Here is a 19,465-nt window from a genome sequence, read left to right as displayed (position 1 = left end):
CGTCTCTTAAATACCTTTTAGTCTATCTGATACCAACTCTTGTTTTTTTTTTTTGAGGAAGATTAACCCTGAGCTAACTACTGGCAATCCTCCTATTTTTGCTGAGGAAGACTGGCCCTGAGCTAACATCTTCCTCTACTTTATATGTGGGACGCCTACCACAGCATGGTGTGCCAAGTGGTGCCATGTCCGCATCCGGGATCCGAACTGGTGAACCCTGGGCCGCCGAGAAGTGGAATGTGCAAACTTAACCACTATGCCACCTGGCTGGCCCTGATACCAAAACTCTTAATCTCAAGTGTGTGTGCCCAATCCACAGGAAGTCAAACACTGAGACACTGGTGCTTGGAGATGAAGAAAGTTTTATTTGCATTGGCCAAAGAGAGCAGGTGGGAGGATAGGTTCTCTCAAATCCACCTTAACAGGAGAAGAAAGTAGAAGATTTTATAGAGCGGCTTGGGAGGAGGAGTTTCAGAGAAACAGAGTGGAAGTCTGTTTCACTCCCCATAAGCCCCTGGGCCATCTGACTTCTGGGCATCAATGGCAGCTGGAGGGGGGGGGGGTGGTTATCTAGTGATCCTTGAAGGCATTCTCTTTCTTCTGCAAAACAAGCTCATAAGTCCTGGTGACCCTAGAGTCAGCCCTCAGGTTAAACAAGAAAACAGCAAATGGACAAGATTAACTTCTTTTCATAACAAGGTGGAAAGGCCATCTTATGGAATATTTACAGCAACCTCCAGGTACCCAACTTCAATCCCTGCCTGAGTCCAGCTCCAACAGAGTCCAGGTTCCTGAGGGATGAATGGCATTGGTGAAGGGAAGGGAATGAGACTGCACACCAAGTTGGTGAAAGCAAGTCTGAAGTCTTTATTGTCAAGCATGCATTTATATATATTTTGAGGATTACATAAGTGTCTGGGGTACATCTATTTTCTCCCCTAAAGAAGCTTGGTTTTTCTCCATGATATCATTTTAATTCCTTAATTTATTTGAGTCATCCACAATTTCTAGTGCAGGGGGCGAGACTCGGGTTATGCTGAATGGAACAAGCCTTGGGGTAAAAGTGAGCCAAGGTACGTCTCGACCAGGCACATACAGGTCCCCACATCCTCTTATAGAACTCCCACACTGAGACATCTGACCTTTGAATCCTCTTTCTTCGGCAGGGCCCTGGGCATGTTGAAAGAGTGTTAGTCAGAAGAGGGTCTTTCTTGTCTGTTACAGTGAGATTCCCCTTTCCCAGCAGATTCCCCTGGGTAAGCACAGCGTCATGAAGAGAGCCAATACAGCAACTGGTGACAGCAGGTTGAGCAAGGAGGACCCTCGACCATTCCTGCAGGGGTGGCTTTGCAACTCTCGTGCTTTGTGTGCCTTGACTGTGTCACTGGGCTGCGGCAGCTGCAGGACGGCATCCAGCAAACCCCCGCTGTCTTTTCTCCCTTCCTCATTCTTGTAGGAAGCGAGGCATTGATCATTCTGCCTACTTCCTGATGAAAGGGAGCAAAGATGAGGAAACTGGGGAATGAAATTTTTCAACCTGAGATTGAAAATACTCTTGGGCACTGAGTTGTATTTTGCATGATTAGAATTTTTGCATCTCATTCAACAGTTTTAGCACGACATCTAAAAGCACAGGTTATCATCAAATATCCAGCCGGAAGGCTAAGAATATAGACAACTCAAATTTTAATAGTCCCTGAAGAATAGATCTAATCTCTTGGGGAATCCAAGAGAACAGTCCTGAAAACCAGTCTAGACATTATAAACCAGAATTATCAAGGGGTCCTCATGGTCATGCACTGAATAAGGTTTGGGATGACATATCCAACCTCTAGAAAGATTACCTGCCTTTGCCAACATCTGAGAAATTCTAATAATCCCATTGTTCTTCCAGGCTTGGGGGTCAAAGTCAACAAGGAAGCATAATAGCCAGTTTACAGATGGAAAAGAAAAACCTCAAAGGCAATTCACACAACTAGGATCTAATATCTAATATCCACAAGTGTGTCTTTTAGTTTCTACTGAAACCTAATTTTTCTCTCTAAAATCACCCTCATTATGACTAAAGATAGCCAAATTAAGAATAATTGGTTGGTTTGTGCCAATTGTTTACATAAGTACAGCAAGAATAGCCATTGATCATACAGGCTGTTTTAAACCTGCTTTGCTGGAACTTTTTATAAGGAATCTCCAATTGAACTCATAAGTCCTCTTGAGGCCAGGCCAAGCTAAGGACTTGTCATCAAACTCTGCCTGCAATACCTATGTGTTTGAGTGAATCCTTCTCTTCTCTTGAGGTGCCCCAAAATATTGTGAGGTTCTTTGAGCTCCCAAGGAAGTGACCTTTTTTACTCCCATGGTAAGGTTGCTGGGAAGCCTGTAAGCAAGGTGCCAGGCCAAGATTTCTAGGTGGCTTTATTTCATAACGTCAATCTTTTCCCTTGGTCATCTGAGCATATCTGAGTCTATGCATCTTTCTCTCAAATATGGCATTCCAGTCAAAGCCTTGGTAATATAACCAATGTTTCCATTTGTGTACCATTATAAGGAGAACACATTCTTACTGAATTTATGCAAATAACTATATTGCCATGAGAATAAGAATATTCACTCACTAAGAGTTTCTAAATTCTGGAAGGATCAGGTAGGGAGAAAAAGATAAATGTTTCAATTATGCTTACAACAGTATAACTTACCAAACTGCTATGAGTCATAGTTAGGTTAAGAGAAAAGAGAAAAAAGTTTTCTTTTTTTCTTTCTTTCTTTCTTTTTTTTTTTTTTTGAGGAAGATTAGCCCTGAGCTAACTTCTGCTGCCAATCCTCCTCTTTTGCTGAGGAAGACTGGCCCTAACCTAACATCCGTGCCCATCTTCCTCCACTTTATATGTGGGACGTCTGCCACAGCATGGCTTGACAAGTGGTGCTGTGTCCACACCCAGGATGTGAACCTGTGAACCGCGGGCCACTGAAGCAGAACATGCACACTTAACTGCTACCCCACCAACCAGCCCCCAAAAAAGGTTTTCTTAAATCTGAAAAACAAAACATTAAAAAATCAGCAATATTTCAAAGGAAAAAGTCACAAAAATTAAAACCATTCTCATCAGTTCATTTAGTTCCATGGAATCAACACTTTATCTTTTCTTAGCAGTTTCAAGAAGTCTTCAGTTTTTCCATTAAAGTTCTGTAATTTCTTTCTTTCTGAAGTTTCGTCTGTAATTTCTTTTTTTTTTTAAAGATTTCATTTTTCCTTTTTCTCCCCAAAGCCCCCTGGTACATTGTTGTATATTCTTAGTTGTGGGTCCTTCTAGTTGTGCGTAATTTCTTTCTTTCAGTTTTATGGTTTGGAAGTTCATCAGAAGGCAGTATTCTAGAGAAAATGTCAGAGTCCTTTCCATGAATCTCTCTGAAGATGAGGCATGCCCATTTCAATCAAACCAACAAACTTAAACAAGCTTTCACTTACCAAAGATCACTTACTTTAAGGCTGTTAAACAGAGCTCTTAATTTTGGCCACACCATCTGGAGGTAGAAAAATATCTCACATTGTACGGGTTCAGGCAACCCTATTGACTTCCTTTAGTACATTTAATTAACATTGTCTGAAGGGTAGACTTATATGCTGCTTTACAATATCAACACTGGGGGAATGTTTCCCCCAGGGAGACAGATGTCTATCCCCATAATTCAATTTATAACACAATCATGAAAAAGACATGTAATCACTTAATTCCATCAACTCTAATACCTCTAATCATAGCTTTCACGAGGACTTCATCATCATCAAGTCTTAAGTCTTATAATATTGGGTAGGGGAAGCATTCCCAGCCAGACATAACATCCATTTTCAAAAAAGACTCAGGCAAAATTGATATAATCTCCTTAATAAAATTAGTTGAAACCTTTCAACCTTTATAATCTTATCAACACTTATACTTTTACATTTTTTTCAATTTAATTGTAGCCTGAGTCTGGGTCTTAAAGCTAGTCATTATTTATTTGTATTTCCTTTTTAGTTTGGTCTTTTCATAGGTACCAATAAAACAATTACGATGAGAGCTCTCTGAAAATTTTTCTAGGGGTCGGCCTGGTGGCACAGCGGTTAAGTGCACACATTCCACTTTGGTGGTCCGGGGCTCCTTAGAGGAGGAATGGCAGCAGTTAGCTCAGAGCTAATCTTCCTCAAAAATAAAAAATAAAATAAATAAAAATAAAAATTTTTCCAATTTATAAGTTTTTCCAACTATGGATCCATCATCTGGCCATTTCCTCTAGAGTCTAAAGAATGTTGTGGCCATGTGGTTTTTATAAAAGAATATCATCTTTTCCCTTTTCCATGGGCTTGAAGCTAAAAGTTACCTAATTTTGGAGAATATAGGTGGGGGTCAAATTACCGTTCCCCAGAGTGAGTCACACATAAGATTGCATACATAAGATTGCACACATAAGAATGCACCCACACAAAATTCAACTTCTGAAAAATACAAAACTGAAAGTAGACCAAATGCGTTTCTCTGCTCCAAGCGAGTATTTCACCAAGGGTGACTAACACCAGTGGGAAGGAGAGAGCGGCAGGGGGAGTCCCTACAGCAGAGAGACCCGGGCAGCTTCTGGGAACCACTGACTGCTCAACTCCTCACTGAGGCCATGCAGCCATGGGCACGAGACTCCTGGCTGGCTCGCCAAAATTGATACCAAACCTCTTCATCTCAAGTTCCCATGCCCAATGCACAATGAGCCAAACACTGAGACATCCAGTGCTTGGAGATGGAGAAAGGTTTATTCGAATTGGCCAAAAAAGATGGTGGGAGGATAGGTTCTCTCAAATCTGCCTTGAGAAAGAAGAAAGCAGGAGGTTCTATAGAGCTAAGGGGCGTGGGAGGAGGAGTTTTAGAGAAACAAAAGGGTAACCCATACTTCACTCCCAATTAGGCCCTGGGCAATCTGACTTCTGGGCCCAGCGTCAAGGGCAGCTGGGGGCTGGTTATCTGGTGATGGCAACTTCCTGGAAGCCATTCTCTTTCTTCTACAAAACAAGCTCATAAATCCTTGCGACCCTTGAGTCACCCCTCAGGTTAAATGAGAAAACAGCAAATGGGCAAGATTCACTTCTTTTCATCACAAGGTGGAAAGGCAATCTTATTGAATGTTTACAGCAGCCCTCAGGTAGACGGCTTCATACGGATTCCCTCTCCATCTTTCTTGTTTGTGCATTTCCTGGCAGTTTATTTAGTGAAGGAATAAGGTGGTTTGTCCTGTAGTTTTCCACAAAGACAGTGCCTTTGCCGGGGGCCTGTCCACCACGTGGTTGAACAAGATTCTCTGTTTCCAATGAATTGCCTCCCATTTCCAGGAAATCGATGGAGAGACGTCAAGGCTGGTACTCTGTCCTTCCACCAGGAGGCGTACAACATGCAAGTGTCTCTCAAGTGGCCACGTGGGTGAGATCCATTCATTCACTCAGGTCACAAAATAGTAATAAAGTAATTCTGTCCTGTTTCCTATCTTTATTAGAAAAAAGGGCAGAATTCTATCTTTATTATCTTTATTTTCTATCTTTATCTTTATTATTTGAACTACTTCTATAAAGAAACATCTCTGTTTCTCAACTAAGTGTACATCCTGAGGTCCAATTCTTTTGCGAAAGTCAGGATAAAAGGTTGATTCTTTTTTCTTCTTTTTTTTTTTTAGCCAGTTTTCATAATGCACACCCGGTCCCTTCATCCTGTAAGCAGGAAAGAGGGCTTGTCTAGTCTTCTCCTGTTCCTGGAGGAAAGAAACGTTGAAAAACAAAATCCAACTGAGAACATTTTAAAGATCTTACTGGCTTCATTCGACGATTCGTGAACCCCACAGTATCCAGTCTAGCAGATAGAAAGCTGTCCAAGGCAAGAGACTCTGGAGGCAGCAGGGAGCAGGACGGGGAAGTTAGGCAAAGGCAGGTTGTTACTACAAGGTCACTGCTCAGAGGATGGCAGTGGCCTATCAGGCAGACGGCCTGACTAGTGCTGAGCAGGAGAGTCCTGATTGACCAGTTTAAGATTCCATTTCTGGGAGAGCCGAAACTGTCATTAAGTGAAGCCTTGCTTTGGTGACGATGTGGGGCGTGGCATGAGCGACTCTATTTGGGGCCTGTTGTCTTGTTTTTAAGAGAAGAGAGGGGGCTGGCCCGGTGGCCAAGTGGTTAAGTTCGTGTGCTCTGCTGCAGGCGGCCCAGTGTTTCATTGGTTTGAATCCTGGGCGCGGACATGGCACCGCTCATCAAACCACGCTGAGGCAGCGTCCCACATGCCACAACTAGAAGGACCCACAACGAAGAACTATGTACCAGGGGGCTTTGGGGAGAAAAAGGAAAAAAAAAACAATCTAAAAAAAAAAAAAGGGAAGAGAGCTGTCTCCACTCACGACCCAGAGAAAACTCAGGTCCATCCTCCTCGCTGTCCCATGTGCCTCTCACCTGGGCTCTCACATCCTCCGTGTCCTTCCTTGTCTAGGCTTCGAGCACTGCCAAACACAATGCAGCAACGACAGCGGACACAGTGAGAGGAGCAGCAGCAGAAGCAGCATCATGGACAGCCCTCCGACCTTGAGGCCCTGGAGGTCACCATGAAATGGGCTGTGGTTACACCGGGTGGGCCCTTCTTGATACGAGGCTCCTACACCGACTCTGCCTCCAGACCCCTGGACCCCGAGGGCTCCCCCAGTTCCTCACCAATGACTACAGGGACCGTGATGTTCAGCTTGTGGTGTCCCACATGGCAGGCGAAATTCTGCTCCTCTCTGGGGGAGATCCGAGTGGCCACCCAGGTCTGGTAGGTCCCGTCCCCACTGGGCAGGATGGCCCTAGGCCCAAAGGTGCCCTGGTGCATGGGCTCCCCATCCAGAAGCCAGGTCAGAGTGGCATCTCGAGGATAGAAGCCAAAAGCCCGGCACCTCAGGATGATCCTGCCCACCAGGTTTTTACTGTGGGCCACAGTCACGGACGGGGGAACTGGGGAGAGACGAAGCAGAGGGCAATGAGGCCGAGGATGTTCCCTCCTTGTGATGTGGGGAAACCAAGGGCAGGAACTGGCCAACCCTTAGAAATCATCTGTGCACATTCGCCCCCAGGCCCCCCTGCAGAGAGGCTGTATCCCTAGTGGAGAGAGGACTGTGGGAGGCCCCCCACGCTGCTCCAACAGCCCCAGGACCCTACAAGGGTGTCAGGCCCTTGCCCACCTGGAGAACCTGAGAGGAGAGGAACTCCCTGCTCTCGGGGGCCAGCGGGTCCACCCGAGGATGCTCGGCACACAGTTCTGAAGAATTTATAGGCACTGATGGGACCAAGGGGCTGCTCTGGTCTACAGGGGGTGAGAAGCTGCCCTACGTGTGATGTACCTCCTTCTCCAACAAAATCGGCTCCCCATGCTCCAGGGGGTGACGCAGGGACGGTCCCCAAGGACGGCCAGCTGGCCCTGCAGCCTGATTCTTTTGTCCTGGGCCTTACATTCCTCTGGGGACCTCTGGTTGATTATCCCCAAACTCCCCCGACCCCCGACACACACACCAGTATCCACTCTTCCTTCTTATTTGCTGTCACAAGACTTAGACAAATAGGGACCTTTACACTGGACTTTTCTAAAAGCAGAAGAGGAACAAAAGTGGAATGACCCTGGTCATATGATTCTGGGTGGTTTGGGTTTGAATGCATGACTCTCGTTCCAAGGCCGGAATATTCTGTTCTATCTTAGCTCCCAGCCGGGTTGGCCCCATCTTAGGGCCTCCACCAAGGAGTTCGAACCTAGATGTCTCCTCTCCTCAAAGTCAACGTCCCAGAGAATGAAGATCTTGGAAAGAAGAAGTTTCCCCCTCGGGCCTGCCTGTGGTCTGAGGTCTGAGCCCCAGGCCCACACCAGGCGACTCTCTGTTTCTCCAGCTGGTGGACCAGCAATGGGTCCAGACCACTCACCCACCCACATGGATGTGCCAATAGGCTGCAGCATTCTCCCACAATTCAGCCAGAACTCTGCACCTAACCCAAGGCCAGGGCAGGACAGCCACTCAGAGAATAGCAGGAAAGTTCTTTTCCTTGTAGGAGCCAGGGGCAGACTCAGTTCGTGGACCCTCCCGCCCAGGGTCACTACCTGTTTTCTCCAGGAGGCCCCTCCAGGAGGCCAGGTACCTCCAGAGTTGGGCAGGACAAGTCTCATACAGGAAAATCTTAGCCAGGTCAGCCCTGGGGCCTCGGGTCTCCCACAGCGTCTTGATGTGCTGGGCTGAATGTGCATCCACCGTCCATGTGAGGGTCTCTGAGTCGAAGGTGAGGATGTCTTGCCCATTGTAGCCCAAGCGCCAGAAGCCTCTAGTGCTGAGGTCTCTCTGGAGCTCACAGCCCAGTGTGGCCTGGAGAGAATGAAGGCCTGGCCCACCCCAGGCAGTGACCTGTCACCTCACTGGCCCCGGCCCTTTTCACCCAAAAGGAGTCCAGCCCAGAGGGGTATGTCATCTCCTCCACCCAAACATGAGGTACCTGGTGTGGTCTTGGGGTGGGGTGCCTCGCCTCTCTGCACAATTCCAGCCTTGGGGTACCCTCCCCTCCCCTAGCTGCAGGATGGACAGGTCAGGGACCAGCCTCAGACCCATGTGCCCCTGGTCCTGCCCCCACTCACCCTGGCCCTGGCCCTGCTGGCCCATGATCTCTGCCAGCGTCAGTCTGAGTTGCCGCTCCTTCTCTATCAGGTCCTCAGTCTCTCTCTCCCAGGTCTCAGCTCGCAGCTCTGTCCTGATCCCTAGACCCCGGGGTTCCGCCCTGCGGCTCTCGCCATCATAGCGCATGAAGAGCTCATCATCAAAGTATCCCAGCGCCAGGAACTGGGCCTTCCCAGGCCCGCCCGGGGCCAGGGCCACGAGGTCGTAGCGGAGAGTGTGGGTTCCTGAGGGAGAAGGACACGTGGGTGACTCGCCCCACCAAGCTGAAGCTTTCTAACAGCTGCCTCCGTCTTGAGATATTTAAATCAGGCTATTCTGTCCTGACCCATCCCAGAGGTGCCTGCGAGGAACCAAACAGAGTGTTGTGTGTTGGACAGGATGAGTGAAAGAGAAGGTCAGACAAAAAGGGTAGGGTGGAAAGAGATAAGAGAGGCATTCAGAGGTGAAAGAGGAAACAAAAGTATATTTGAGCAGAGAGCCAGAAGCAGAAATGACTGAGTGATTACGGCTGCTCAAGGCAGGAGGCTGGGAACCTCTGAGAGGCAGAATAGAAACCTCCCGTGATCCTTCAGGACTGAGAAAAGAAGAACGGCCGGGCTGTCAGCTGAAACCTCTGAAGGTCACACTGCCAATTACGGATCTTGCCAGAACTGTGACCTTGTGCTGACCCAGGTCCACCCTGATTGAACTGAGGCAATAAGGCCCTTGTATCATCTGCTGAACTGAGGCAAAGAATAAACCTTTCCTGGGCGGAAGAAAACATCAATGGAAGCCAAGACAGGTGTATCGCATGCAATGTCCAGGATACAGTGAGAATCTGGAGCCCCCCAAAGAGGCAGGAACACAAGACTGGTAAACAGGAACGGGAGAAGATCCCAGAGAATTGGAGCCAGCCTGTAAATGACTCCGATGTTGGTATTCGCAGAAAAAAAAATTAATGTTAATATGTTTAAGAAAATAGAAGAAAATGGGAAAAATATTTGAAAGAGGATTTCACCAGAGAATTGAAATGTATAAAAATAAAATGGGAATTCTAGAAACAAAATACACAATAGCTGAAGTTTTGAATTCCCTGGATGGGATTAGCAGTAGAATGGACAGAGGAAAACAGGATTAGAGCTGGAGGGCGGGAAATGGAATATACAAGGACAGAAGCTCAGAGAAATATGAATGGAGAAAAAGGCAAGGCTAAGAGGGTCACACGGGCGACCCTCTCATCTATCTAATTGGAGTTTCAAGACGGAAGAGAGAAAATGCAACCCCGGCATTATTCAAAGGGATAACAGCCAAGAATGTTCCAGAACAGATGAAAGACATGAAGCCCAGATTCAGGAAGCTCGGCAGGCTTCAAGCAGGAAAACAGCAACAAAGCCCCCTGAGAACATCACGGCCAAAATATTGAACAGCCGACACAAAGAGAAACACTGAAAATAAAAACACCCAGAGAAAATAAGACACCCTACTTTTAGGGAGCATTTTATAAGACTGTGAGAGCTGACTTCTCAACAGAAATGATGGAGAGCAGAACACAATGAAAAGACATCGTCCAAGCGCTGAAATAAAATCATCGCCAACTTGGAAATCTATAGCTAGTAAAAATACTACACTTTCAAAAGGAAGGCAAAGCAAAGACAGTTTAAGGGGCTGGTCCGGTGGCGCAGCAGTTAAGTTCGCACGTTCCCCTTAGGCGGCCCGGGGTTCACTGGCTCGGATCCCGGGTGTGGACATGGCACCGCTTGGCAAGCCATGCTGTGGCAGGCATCCCACATATAAAGTAGAGGAAGACGGGCACGGATGTCAGCTCAGGGCCAGTCTTCCTCGGCAAAAAAAAAAGAGGAGGCTTGGCGGCAGATGTTAGCTCAGGGCTAATCTTCCTCAAAAAAAGACAGTCTAGGGCCGGCTCCGTGGCCGAGTGGTTAAGTTCGCGCGCCCCACTGCGGTGGCCCAGGGTTCGGATCCTGGGCGCGGACATGGCACCGCTCATCAGGCCACGTTGAGGCAGTGTCCCACATCCCACAACTAGAATGACCTGCAACTAAGATATACAACTGTGTACAGGGGGGGGTTTGGGGAGATAAAGCAGGAAAAAAAAAAGATTGGCAACAGTTGTTAGCCCAGGTGCCAATCCTTAAAAAAAAAAAGAAAAAAAAAAGACAGTCTAAGAAAAAAACTGTGCATAGTCACTGCTATCAGGTCTTCACTAAAGGAAAAACCAATGGGCACTCCTCAGGCAGAGGAGGTATTATCCCAGATCGACAGAATCAAACGCAGGTGGGAACACCAAAGAAAAATTATGTGAGTAGATGCGATGGATACTGAAGTTACAGAATCATCATTCTCATGTTCTGTGGAATTTAAAACATATGTACAAGTAAAATTTATGACAGTAATAATGTGAGAGTTTAGCAGGGTGGGAAATGGAGTTTAAAGGTATAGTGATATATGGGAATTGTTAAAAGTAATCATTACTACTTGACTAAAATTCGAATTCATATTCTAATCTCTAAAATGACCGCTGTGAGAAGAGTAAGAGATGTACCATTAACAAATTAATAGAGGAAGAAAATGGAGTATTGAAAAAGCTAGATATCCAAAAGAAGGACAAAAAAGGAGAAAAAAAGGAACAAATAGGTGGACTAAACAGAAAGCACAGAGCAGATGGTAGATATAAACCCAAACGTATCAGGGATTACGTTAATGTGAGTGCCCTAAAAACCCCACGTAAAAGTACAAGGTTATCAGATATGTTTAAAAGAAAAGCCCACAAAATTAAATCATGTTGCTTATAAGAGTCACGCTTTTAACACAAAGACCTCAGAAGCCTGAAACGGAGAGGATGGAAAATTGATGCAAATGTAAGCTCTGACTAAGCAGGCTGACGTCGCTCAGAGCATCTGATGTTAGCAGACCCTACCCACCCTGCGGCCCCTCAGGCGCCCGCCCCATTGCGTGGACCCCAAATACTCCCCCTCCCCTACCGCGGCTCCAAAAAACGTGCTTCCCCGCGGTTCTCCTTCCCCCAAGACACTGCCCCTTCACGAGGATCCCCCCCCCCATCCCTTTCCGTGGCCGCCCACAGACTCCTTGCTTCTTCCCACACTCGCTGCGCGTTTTATCGCAGCCCCCACGTTGCCTCCCCCAGACTCTCACCTGCCTCCCTGCCATCCCCAGAGACCCTCACCGTCTCCCACCACGGCCCCCCAGGTACTCACCTGGCTCCCTGCGGACACCCCATCCACACGTCGTCCCCCAACGGAGTGCCTCGGACACACCGCCCCTCTCTCCACGTGTCTCTGGGGGTCCATCACCGTCCTTCCCGCCTGCGCCTTGGCTCGGACCCCAGACACTCACTTGCCTCCAGCAAATCCTCTGCCCCGGGAAACACCGCCCCCACACCATCACCCTGCGGATGCCCGGCAGACCCCTCTCCCCGCCTGCATCTCCCCCTCTCCGCTCCGCTGCGCGGCTCGAACACTCCTGCCCTGTTCGGCAGAGCTCCCTGCACGCTCCCCCTCTGCCATCGGTGGGCTCCCGCTCTCTCTCCCGCCAGCCCCACACAAAGCCTGGGCCCCGCTCTGAAGCCCAGACTCCCTGTCCCCCCATCACCGCCCAGGGGCTCACCAGCGGGAGACCCCCGCGACTCCTCCAGTAGCAGCAACAGCAGAAGCAGGTGGTTCAGGGGTCTGAGGACTCCCGGGGCCCCCATCCCCGTCCCTGTCCAGAGGTTCGGCACACAATTTGAAACCCTGTTTTGTGGACGTCCCCTTTCACTTTTGGTTTTGTAAGGAATAACGAACGGCCCACGTCACCTCCCTCGGAACACTTTCCAAGGACCCCCACCTCATCTAGAAGGCCATCAGCTCGGTCCAGGATCCCAACTATGTACCTCAAAGGGAAACCGAGGACGAAGGACTTAAAAATTTACCCGGATTAGGATGAATCCGTGCCTGCGCCCACAAGGTTGTGATAGGAAACAAAGCAACCAAAGTTTCTGAGCTGCAGCAGCCGCGCTGCTGGTGAGAGAGGAACTTGCTGACAGCTCTCCCTTGGCTGAGCATCTGGCGCAGGAGCTTTGAGAAGCCAAAGTGACTAATCCTAAACTTTACGGGTCACAGACTAAAAATCCACCGCATGCAACACATTGCACGTGCCCCACCGCCAAATTTGCATACGCAACCCATGACGAACTATGAAAGACAGTCACCCCTGTGCAGAGGACTCAGAACTGTAGCCCCCAAGGCCACATGCTCCCCTCCCTGTCTTCTTCTCACAGTATTCTTTGGGAAAATGCTTAAAACGCCAGGTAAGCAAGCCAACCTGTCACCAGGAAAAAAGAATAACTTGTTAGCAGAAAATCTATGTCCTCTGCGCAAACCCTTCCTTCTGTCCCAGATAAAGAGGTCACAGGTTTTCTTAGATTCCTCAGGAATGTGACATTCAGCAGATCTGCCACAGAGGGGGCCTGAATTTTCTGCGGTCATCCATCATCTGACATTTCTGAGCCCCCTCCCAACTCCGTTTGCCTTATATATATCATTTCCAAATTGGTTGTCCTTTAAGATGGGTTTCTTTAGGACAATAGTTCAACATCTTCCAATTTGCTAGCTTATCACTTGTCTAGCCACTTGCCCAGTTGGGCAAGCAGTGCAGGATATGTGATGCTGGTGTTGATGTGGATTAAGGCTGCCCCAGGTAGAGAAGCCTAAGGTGACCTGGCCTACATGCCAAACTATATGACCCGGTGGATTTTTATGGTATGAATTAGGGCTGCCCCAGGGAGAGAAGCCCAGGGCATCCTCACCTACATGCCGATCTGTATGACTAGATTCGTATCTGAAGTTATACGACTACACAATAACCAGACCCCAACTGCACTGAAATCATTTAACGACTTTTTACATCATCTTTTCTTTTTCCAGTAAAAATAAGTCACGTACCTGTGCCTTATAAGTTTAGCCCTAACCTTCAACTCGGGGCAGCAGCAGGAGCTCTGACTGCCCATGGGTCCTGTCCCCATGCAGCAGCCCTTCACTGCCCGTGGGTCCTGTCCCCATGCTATTCCATACTATTCTCTAAATAAAAGAGCCCTACTGCCAGACCTTGAGAGTCCAAGAAATCTTTCTTTCGACTCTTCGGCTGGCCGACCCCGCGTCAGTGTCACATGCTGACTTAGGCTCAGGCCCTGTCTTTCTGAGTCTTAGTGTCCAGTGGAGAACACAGGCCACTCCAGACCCTGATGACCTAGAGTGAGCAGGGCTGGATGGAGTACACAGGGGGTCAGGGATGTCTAGCTGGAGGAGACAACATCTGAGCTGAGATTTTAAGAAAGAGAACCATGACTATTTCAGAGAGGTTGGACACTGGGGGCACAGAGGGCTGGCAGGGGGAGGGGGCGGCAGGAGCGGTCACTTTGTGGGCCTCCTTGAGGCCTGTGGGTCTTATCCTCAGTGGACTGGGAGTCACAAATGGGTCATAAGCAGGAAACAGAAGTGGTTGGATTCGTGGACCATCCCCGTGTCTTTCTGCTGTGAGGGGAGTGGACGGGAGGGTGGAGGCAGGAGGTCAGACAGGAGGCTGCTGTAGCAGAAATAACTGTGCAATTACCAGAGCCCTGCATTGCCGGAGTCCAGCTCCAGCAGAGTCCAGGTTCCTGAGGGAGAGACGGAGTCAGCGCAGTGAAGGAGGGGACGTGAGACTTGAGTCGGTGCAACCAAGTCTGTCTTTACTGTGCACAAGTGTCGTTTCTATATTTTTCAGGATTAGTACAGAAACAGCTCTACAAATACTCTCAGAGAGATAAGGAAGTACAAAGCAAGTCTGTCTTGACTGGTTTTTTACAGCATTTTTATATCTTTTTTAGCAGGGGATAAATATAGCAGTACAGATGTTCTTGCAGAGTAAACCGAAAAGCAATCATTGATTAAGTATAATCTTACAGGGAACAGAGTTAACTTTTAGGGGGGCAGAGGTTAACTATCTTTTCCTGCGCAAAAGCGACTTCAGCAATTAAGAAAAGACCTCTACAATGTTCTGCCAAGCACATGCAGGGAAACAATACACTTTTCAGCAACTAACACATGGAGGAACACTCCAATCAACCACAGAGGAAGAGGTACATCCACTCCCACCAGGGAAACTGGGGGAAGAGCAAAACATCAACCAGAAGGAGGCAGCTGCTTTGATCCAAATACTCTCTTCAGTACAAACCCCTCATTAGGGAAAAGAGTTCTCCCACTATCTATGTGCGTCAGGGGGAGCTAGCCCCTTGTGATATTCTGAAGGCTTATGCAGGTGGTCACATATTTTTCTCAGTACCAACCCCGCGGGGGGAGCATGCTCTTTTCTCTAAAGCGGCCATCTGGAAAATTACAGCATGAGTAGGAAAATGGGGTATAAGACAAAGGGAAGAAAAACAAGTGTTTAAAGTCCAGCATAGCTTGGGGAAAGGCCGGCTCTTCATATTCTCACGGAGGGGCGCCCCGCACCCCTCGGCTCTTCTTGATCGGCTGGACCCTGTCAAACAGCTGATCAAATGCTGCCTCGGCCCCCGGCACTGCATGTCTGAGTTCTCTCAATGGGGAGTGGGGGCAGCACATGCCCCTTCCAGCACCATATCTCTGCCTGCTTTTTGAGCCTCCTGTCTATGTAGCTGGGAGTAAAGCAGTGGTTTCCAAACCTCTAGTAGGTTGTAAAAAAAAAAAAACACAAACTGAGTAGTGCTTAACTGTCCGGTTTTTAAAATCTGGGAAAAAAAAAAGGATTAGAAAATAGAATCGTGTGTGCATGACACAGAATCTTATCAATTATCGTTTAAAGAAACTTTTTCTGTTTTTTTTTTTTTTTAAAGATTTTACTTTTCCTTCTTCTCTCCAAAACCCCCTGGTGCATAATTGTATATATTTTTAGTTGTGGGTCCTTCTAGTTGCGGTGTGTGGGACGCCGCCTCAGTGTGGCCTGAGGAGTCGTGCCATGTCCGAGCCCAGGATCTGAACCTGTGAAAGCCTGGGCTGACGAAGCAGAGAGTGTGAGCTTAACCACTCGGCCACAGGGCCAGCCCCTTAAAAATTTTCCTTTAGATTGCATGCGAGCCACATAAAGTTGCAATATTGGTTCAAGCCCAGGGATGGAGATGGCTCTAGCCATGGCCTCACTGCCTTCTTTCCTAAGAGTCACTGACTTAAACTACCCATCCAGGATGGGGTCCTGCTGTCATTTCCTTGGTTCCAGGTGTTTCCTGGGGAGGTTGCAGGTGGGCTTGGCACCCAGCCTGGTTGTCTCTGCTGTGAATAGGGTGAGGTGGAGCCTGGAGCCAGGGTGAGAGAGGGGAACCGGTTACCTGGGGCAAGGTTGAAATTGGTGTCTGTGGGAAACGAGGAGCCCAGCTGGAGCCTGGCTGGTCTCTCAGGGTGGCTGAATCAGGCCCGGGGGCAGGAAAGCAGAGGGAGATCAGGACAGGGCAGGGGGGTCAGCGGCTGTGTAACGGAAAGTTCGGTCTCTGAACCCGGTGCCAATCCAAAAGATGAGAAAGGAAAAACAGCTTTCCTTTCTTTTCCAGGCAGAGGGAGCAAGCAATGGCTAGTGCCTTAAGAATTGCTAGCTTCCTATTAAGAAATGAGGGGAAGGGTTTTAAACGTTTGGGAGGAATGTGGGGAGGCGGAAACCTGTGGCCTTGCTGGCTGCTTGCAGGAGGAGATAAGGAATTTCACCGGTGAATGGCCTCGGCTGTTTGTCTCTGTGATGGACTCTGGCGCCAGGAAGCTGAGGAGTTGGCGTCTGGGAAGCTGGGGTTTATTGATGTCTCTGGACATCAGCTTCCCTGTGATAAACTTCAAGAACCCGTGATCAGCCACCACTTTAGTGGGAGCCCAGCTGAGGCCACCTGGGCTTTAAGAAGATGAAACTGAAATTCTATTTCTGTTGTAAAGCTCAGGGAGACAGAGGTTAAAGAAACAGATATTTACAAATGAGTGTAACTACAGAAGCAGGGAACTGCAATGAAAGCTTTTGGTTTTAACCCATATATGCTGGGTTCAAGGTAGGGGACCTGATATCAGGGCTGGTATTAATGAAGAGCCTGTAACAGCCATGCTGGAGAGGGCAGTGGCCAGTCCTGAGATGAGTGGACACTGAGTGCCACTAACTCCACAGTGCTGAGCCCTTGCGGTCAGACAGCCCTGGGTTGGAATCCTGCCTCTGCCCCTTCTCAACACGTTAAAAGTGCCTTTTACAGAAATCCTGTTCAACTCAATAACCAAGAGGGAGATGCCCTTTAGAACATTTGCATCTAACAGCTTTCCAGCCCGCACCTTCCCTTCAGCCCTCAGGAAGTTCCAACTGGGAAAAACACGCCCTGCCCCAACTCCTGGCCAAAATAAAAGCCCGAGATAAGTGATGTGGATTAAGGCTGCCCCAGGTAGAGAAACCCAAGGTGACCTGGCCTACATGCCAAACTATACGACCCAGTGGACTTTTTTTATGGTATGAATTAGGACCGCCCCAGGGAGTGAAGCCCAGGGCATCCTCACCTGCATGCCGATCTATATGGCCAGATTCGTATCTAAAGTTATATGACCGCACAATAACCAGACCCCATCTGCACCGAAATCATTTAATGACTTTTTACATCGTCTTTTCTTTTCTCCAGTAAAAATAAGTCACGTACCCATGCCTTATAAAATTAGCCCTAACCCTCAACTCGGGGCAGCAGCAGGAGCCCTGACTGCCCATGGGTCCTGTCCCCATGCAGCAGCCCTTCACTGCCCATGGGTCCTGTCCCCATGCCAGCGGGGCAGCAGCAGCTGCTCTGCCTGCCCATGGGCCCTGTCCCCATGCCAGCGGGGGCAGCAGCAGCTGCTCTGCCTGCCCATGGGCCCTGTCCCCATGCCAGCGGGGGCAGCAGAAGCGGCGGCAGCAGAAGCTCTGACTGCCCATGGGTCCTGTCCCCATGCTATTCCACACTATTCTCTAAATAAAAGAGCACTACTGCCAGATCTTGAGAGTCTAAGAAATCTTTCTTTCGACTCCTCGGCTCACCGACCCCGCATCAATAAGCACCCCACTTTCCTCTCACCTCGCTCTGGATGAAACCTGAGCTTTCTCCTTGGGAAATCCTATTGTCCTCGGCTGTGTGTCTAATAAACTTCATTCCATGTACATTAGTGCCTGTGTGTCATTCCTCGTGATAGCCACATACATTCCTGCTTGAGGGGCTCTTCTGCATTCGGCACCCCAAACCACAACCATCAACAACAAAATCCTAAAGCCATTTGCCTCTGCACTGCCCAATCTCCTTGTCACTGTCTGGGGACCAGCCCACCACCTCTGCTGGACTCAAAGCCCCGTGACGTCAGGGACTAGCCCTGCCATGGCCACAGCCATGTGCTCAGCTGTTGGAGACTGTCTCCTCCAGAGACCAAAGGATACTCAGTTTCTCACTGGAAATAAAAGACACAGAAATCCCATTGGTTGTATTCCCTCCGCCCAGTTTCCTCTATGTAGGGAAGACCCTGGCACAAGGCCCCTCTGCGGATCACAGACACCCAGCACCCAGCCAGAGGCCTCCATCCATCCTGGGACCAACCCTCTGGAAAGGATGAGCAGTCCCTGATGTCATGCACCCCTGGGGACAAACCCCAAGTAGGACATTCCCATGCCTCCTGGGTGGTGCTGGGAAATGTGTGTTCTGGAAAGTGAAAGAGAGAAGGAAATTGCATTTCCTCCCATCACAGGCTCTCCCACTGGCTTCCCCTCTGCCCCAGGAGCTAAATAGGCTGTAACTGGCTCCTGACAGCATTGCGGAGTGATTTCCATCTGGCCTCCAGGAGCCCCTCCCAGAGGATGGGCAGGGACATGAAGGGATTTCAGCTGTGCAGTGAGGAGGTCAGGTATGAAGGATGGGGCCTCCCGGGTGCCACGCCCTGTCCTATGCCTGCTGATTGGGTGATGGCAGGTTGCTCTTCGGCTCCACCTCCGTTCTTTGGGGGTTTCAGGTCTGATTCCTGTTACCTGCAGCAGGGATTTAAGTGCCACCACCCGGATGGTCACACCAGATGGTTCCCTTGCTTAAAATGCTCAGCAGCAGTGCTCACAGCAAACAGGAACCACTCAACCCAATATAAGTAGAAAGGGCTTTAGTGCAGGGAATAGGAGGCTGAAAAAGTCTCTGGCAGGGCTGGACATGCTCTCTGCTGGGACGCCAGACGTGCCCCAGTACAACACTGATGAACCAGGAAACTTCAACATTTGTGATTTTAAAAAACTAGAATCTACCCAACAAAGATGTAGCATGGAATTCAAGTCCTTGAGTCATCGCACCTGCCGGTGCAGGATGGGACAATCACAATCCGAGCCCACCAGGGGGCGCTGGAGTGATTGGGTGTCCTGCCATTGGGCACATGTCATGGAAGGAGCCACATTATGCGCAAGTTCAGATGATGGCCACTATCTCTGTGACCTGAACTCAGCCCCAGGTCTGTGCAAAGAGAGATTCCAACGCCTTCTCCCAGAAGAACTTAGAAAATGCAACGAGGAGGCAAGAGCGGTGCAGGCAAACACAGGCAGATGATGACCTTGGAGATTTCACACAAAGCCCTCTCACAGGTGTAGGCAAGTTTGGGACTTACCACCCTAAGTTCCATGTCTGGACTTCCGGCACATTTCCCTTACAATCCAAGGGCATACTATGGTTTATGAAAGAGTATACTGCCAATGCAGATTGTCGGCAGGTCCCTGATAATTTTAAAAGAGAGAAAATTCAGGGAGTTATACCCATAAAAAT

The 19,465-nt window shown here is 48.8% G+C and overlaps 1 protein-coding gene across 7 annotated transcripts; it reads right to left on the bottom strand.

The window, feature by feature from the left end:
- Positions 1–843: 843 nt before the first annotated feature.
- Positions 844–12,759, bottom strand: LOC124251064 (MHC class I-like protein MILL2). Of its 7 annotated transcripts, XM_046683510.1 has the most exons (8): positions 12,614–12,759; positions 12,310–12,402; positions 11,901–12,014; positions 8,649–8,912; positions 8,124–8,399; positions 6,713–6,991; positions 6,458–6,594; positions 844–1,487 (listed from the first exon to the last, which is right to left on the bottom strand). In XM_046683510.1, exons 1-7 carry the CDS (start codon positions 12,744–12,746, stop codon positions 6,491–6,493), a joined length of 1,263 nt encoding a protein of 420 aa, XP_046539466.1. In that variant the 5' UTR covers positions 12,747–12,759; the 3' UTR covers positions 844–1,487; positions 6,458–6,490. The 7 variants fall into 7 exon arrangements, with proteins under 7 accessions (XP_046539466.1, XP_046539467.1, XP_046539468.1 ...); XM_046683511.1 differs by lacking the exon at positions 11,901–12,014; XM_046683512.1 differs by lacking the exons at positions 11,901–12,014; positions 12,310–12,402.
- Between the last annotated feature and the right edge of the window lie 6,706 nt (positions 12,760–19,465).

Source organism: Equus quagga, chromosome 13 (genome assembly GCF_021613505.1).
Source record: "Equus quagga isolate Etosha38 chromosome 13, UCLA_HA_Equagga_1.0, whole genome shotgun sequence".
Lineage (NCBI taxonomy): Eukaryota > Metazoa > Chordata > Mammalia > Perissodactyla > Equidae > Equus > Equus quagga.
The sequence above is the reverse complement of the archived record's forward strand: the minus strand, read 5'-3'. Positions and strand labels throughout refer to the sequence as shown.

What these genes read in the sequence shown, in the direction of transcription:
- LOC124251064 (XM_046683509.1), bottom strand. Translation starts at nt 12,291, where the DNA reads ATGGGGGGACAGGGAGTCTGGGCTTCAGAGCGGGGCCCAGGCTTTGTG. An exon ending in CCAGCAGGGCCAGGGCCAGG is followed by an intron (nt 8,400 to 8,648) that starts GTGAGTGGGGGC and finishes GGGGTGGGCCAG; the next exon opens with GCCTTCATTCTCTCCAGGCC. An exon ending in CACGGTCCCTGTAGTCATTG is followed by an intron (nt 6,595 to 6,712) that starts GTGAGGAACTGG and finishes GGTGACCTCCAG; the next exon opens with GGCCTCAAGGTCGGAGGGCT.